This window comes from Watersipora subatra, chromosome 2, assembly GCF_963576615.1.
Source record: "Watersipora subatra chromosome 2, tzWatSuba1.1, whole genome shotgun sequence".
In the NCBI taxonomy this organism is placed as follows: Eukaryota; Metazoa; Bryozoa; class Gymnolaemata; order Cheilostomatida; family Watersiporidae; genus Watersipora; species Watersipora subatra.
This window is the reverse complement of record NC_088709.1, coordinates 59140923-59144614: the sequence shown is the minus strand read 5'-3', so window position 1 is coordinate 59144614 and position 3692 is coordinate 59140923. Positions and strand designations below refer to the sequence as shown.

The following is a 3692-nucleotide window of genomic DNA, read 5'->3' as shown; positions in this document are numbered from 1 at the left end:
CCGTAACAATGGCTGCCATTACGTCAAGTGGTGCCACTGAAGAGATTCTATATGTCGATCGAAACATTTTAAAGTGCTTAGATCAGGTTTTATACCACTTTATGAATGAACCTGAAGACTGGATTGGATTTCAACCTTAGTGACTTCGAAACCGAGTGTAGTTCTGATAGTTGTGGCTATCCGATCTTCTCAGGAATGCGGTCAATATAACAATGAAAACCACTACTGTAACAACCAAAGATTTAATTGTTTTTAATGTAACCGAGTCATTGTTAGTACCATTTTGTGGACAGTTGTCTTTTGGTCACTTTCTATTATTGGGCTTGTAAACAGCAAACATAATGAACGTCAAAGTGATAGAGGTGGCGCTCAATTAAAGTGACAAAGTGACGCTCTGTATTTTTCAACCCTTCTTTCATAGTGGCATTCTATTAGAAATAAAGGTGGCCTTCAAATATAGGTTTGATGGTTATCATTACAGAGTAGGAACACATGGCATGTATGTTTAGCTTATATCCTTCTACTATAGTCATCATGTAGCATAAACAGGCTAGATTAAGTTTAAACTAAAACAGTTTCATATCTCTGTCGATGACGGTGAAAAATGACCAGCCAATTTTATCACATTAGAAATCCTCTTGATCATTCTGCCAACTATTTTCTTGATAAATTATTTTAAAAAGCATTCATTGCAAGTATGAACGAAGTGATTTACATTCTGAGAGTGATTTAAAAGGTAAAATGCAAGATTCATGCTTTGCGACTTAATGTTTACAGTTCTGTTAGATTCCTACATGTACTATAACATATGTCACTAAAAATAAACTTCACAAAGTTTAAGCAGAATGTATCAGACAGTAGTAGGCATTAGTGGTATTTTTTCTACTATTTGCAATGGGTCCGAGGTGACCTGGCTGTCAGGATGTTTCAAGATTAAAATCGACAAAACTTGATTGCGCTTACAATGTTCAGATTTAAGCAAAAAAGCAATTATGACGTCCATTATTGCACTTCAAGAGAGAAGTCAACAGAATAGACATGTGTAATGCTACAGTTTGAATGCCATAGCCGATATCAATAATGAGAGAGACGGGCAAACTCGCAACTAGTGATGGCATATATTTTTGTCTGATTGTTTGAACCCTGATCAAGTTCAGTCAAGGAATCATTAGGTTCATTTCTTTTCAATGATAGCTTTTGCTTCCAACCATCCAACTTCCTTTCATTAACTTCCTCAAACACAGTTTATTTCTCTAAATTCAATCATGAGTTATCATACCTCATCTGTTTAGGGAGTGAATAGAATGAAATGCTGTGGAAAATGAACAATACTGATTATCGCATAGTGAAAAAGCCGTCATTTTCCCCACCATGTGTTTTCCTGCTTAGTTTATCTAAATCATTCAGTTATTTGTGTAGTTTGATTCCGTCTTTCTCTTATCAACGTTTAGTTGCTCCACAACTCAATCTATTGCTGTATATCTTGTAATGCTTGCAAAATCTCTTTTCCCGATTCCCAGTAGAACACCTTTGCAGCAACTTCCGATATGTTGTCTTTAATTTTTCTCTCCAAGTCAAAGCTCTTTCTTGCAAAAACGTAATCACCAGTTGATAGTTCCAATGTCGGGCAGTAATCATTCTCACCATCTCCGATATAAATGATGCGTGAGTAAGTAACTCCGCTTGCCCTTTTCTGTTCTACATGATCCTTCAAAGCCTTGCCTAAAAGAAGAAATATTGTAGGTAAAGACATAGATATTGAGTAATGGATGAAAGTTACTAGACATTAATTATGTCTATGCAAAACTAATAATAACTGTCAGATGGAAAAGGTTCATAATATACTGCAGACCTTCTAAAAACGCTTTACTCAATATTATTTTAATTTTCCCAATTAGAAAACTTTTCTCTAACGACAAGATTGATGTTAACCCACACACTTGTTGCAAAAGATAATTTTACTACACGCCTAGCTCATCGCACAAAAAATAAACATCGACACTGCTGCCAATTTTGGCTTGTTTTGAATGTAGGCGTAATGATTCTTGTGTTTGATACCAAGTATCAGGTGTAGAGAAGTTACGGTTGCCTGCTTGGTACTTGGTTTCTGGTGCAACTACAACTTTACAGTGTATTTTTTCTAGTTAATGGCAGCTAGAGGCACGGCCTACAATGCTTCTGGTACTTTTCAAAATAATGTTTGTATTGCAAAAAGATGCATCAAAACCAGAATTAATCGACAGCTGACCATCCATCTTCCGTTTTCAGTTCGAGCCTGCCTAGATGACTCAAGATGGAAAGTACAAAGGAAAATTAATACAAAAGAACTTGGCGATTTGTTATTTTGATCTGTGAATAAAATTGTATCCACAAAGAACAAACAAAGATTTTATCAAAGCAACCAGACTACAGTATATGAAACGAAGACCATAACCAAAACATAAAAAAGATTTCCTATAGAAAATTATCCTAACACGATGATCTGATCATGTCACTCTAAGAAATCTGGGTTTACAACATGTAAAGAAACAAATAGCATAATTTACCTTTGCAAAGGTTTTTTGAAGACAGACTGCACCAGTCCTGATTCTCATGGTAGTATGTTTCAATGAGCTTTCCATCGGAACACTTCACTGGGTTGGCATACACCTGTTCCACCTGCTCATAGATGCCATAATCCTTCAATAGCCATTCAATAAACAGCTGGTTGGCATCAGACAGTATGATGACTTCATACTGTCCTTGAGCAAAGTGTTGGAACAATTCCATCATGCCTTTGACAGGGCGTGATTCCAGAACGGTTTGTTTTATGACATCACTAGTAATACCCTGTTCATGCAAGAAGGAAAGCAGACCATTCATATATGCCGTCCAACTAGTCTCTACGAGGTAGAGAGCCTTCAGATCATCAGGGAGAGGCACAGCAAGCAACTTGACTAAACTCTGATCATAACAAGTCTCAACGATTGTGTAGTCAAAATCAAGCACAACCAAGGACTTCGGCCCTCCAGCCATTTCTCTACCTAAACATAAAAATGGGTTTCAAGTCAAATGATATATTCAATTGCCTACATTTTAAGCATTAAGGACAAGTATCTTTCTTTGTTAGTCATTAACCATTTTGTGGTTAACAGTTTTGACCACAAAATGTCAATAAGAGGATAATAACAAATACAGTTAGTTCATCGAAGAACGGTTAGTCATCTTCTCATCAACAAAACGAAACCACCAAAACAAAACACTTTCAAAATGCTTGCCCTATTTCCTAAGTGTTTGACTAATTGTTATTGCTCAAATTCGTCTTTATGATATCGCATGGCTAATATTGAAACGATTAGAAACAATCATAGCAGCTTCCTTCATTAAAGTAACCCAAACATCCACGGCTGTCCTTGAAACCTGAACTACACCGCTTCAATTGCGCATATACTAAGATTTACACTTAGAATTTTAAGAGACAGCTCAAAGCATAGTCATACATTTACTTTGTAACATTCATCATAGTTGCAGTGTATACATAAGACCTTTTACAAGCTTGGAGCTATCCATAAAGCTATACTCATCACTATGAAAGCATGTATAACCACTGAATTAAATCTGATGTCCTTTTATGCATACTTTTAAAAAGATTTGTGACTACATATGCTTACCCTCTTAGCTGCTAATATGTCCTTTCTCCAACGTGTGTCCTA

The 3692-nt window shown here is 36.1% G+C and overlaps 1 protein-coding gene across 1 annotated transcript; it reads right to left on the bottom strand.

Annotated features, from left to right (window-relative positions):
- Positions 1-1329: 1329 nt before the first annotated feature.
- On the bottom strand, positions 1330-3692 carry LOC137387828 (pyridoxal phosphate phosphatase PHOSPHO2-like). The gene is made up of 3 exons (XM_068074340.1): positions 3651-3692; positions 2547-3019; positions 1330-1722 (listed from the first exon to the last, which is right to left on the bottom strand). Exons 2-3 carry the CDS (start codon positions 3013-3015, stop codon positions 1469-1471), a joined length of 723 nt encoding a protein of 240 aa, XP_067930441.1. The 5' UTR covers positions 3016-3019; positions 3651-3692; the 3' UTR covers positions 1330-1468.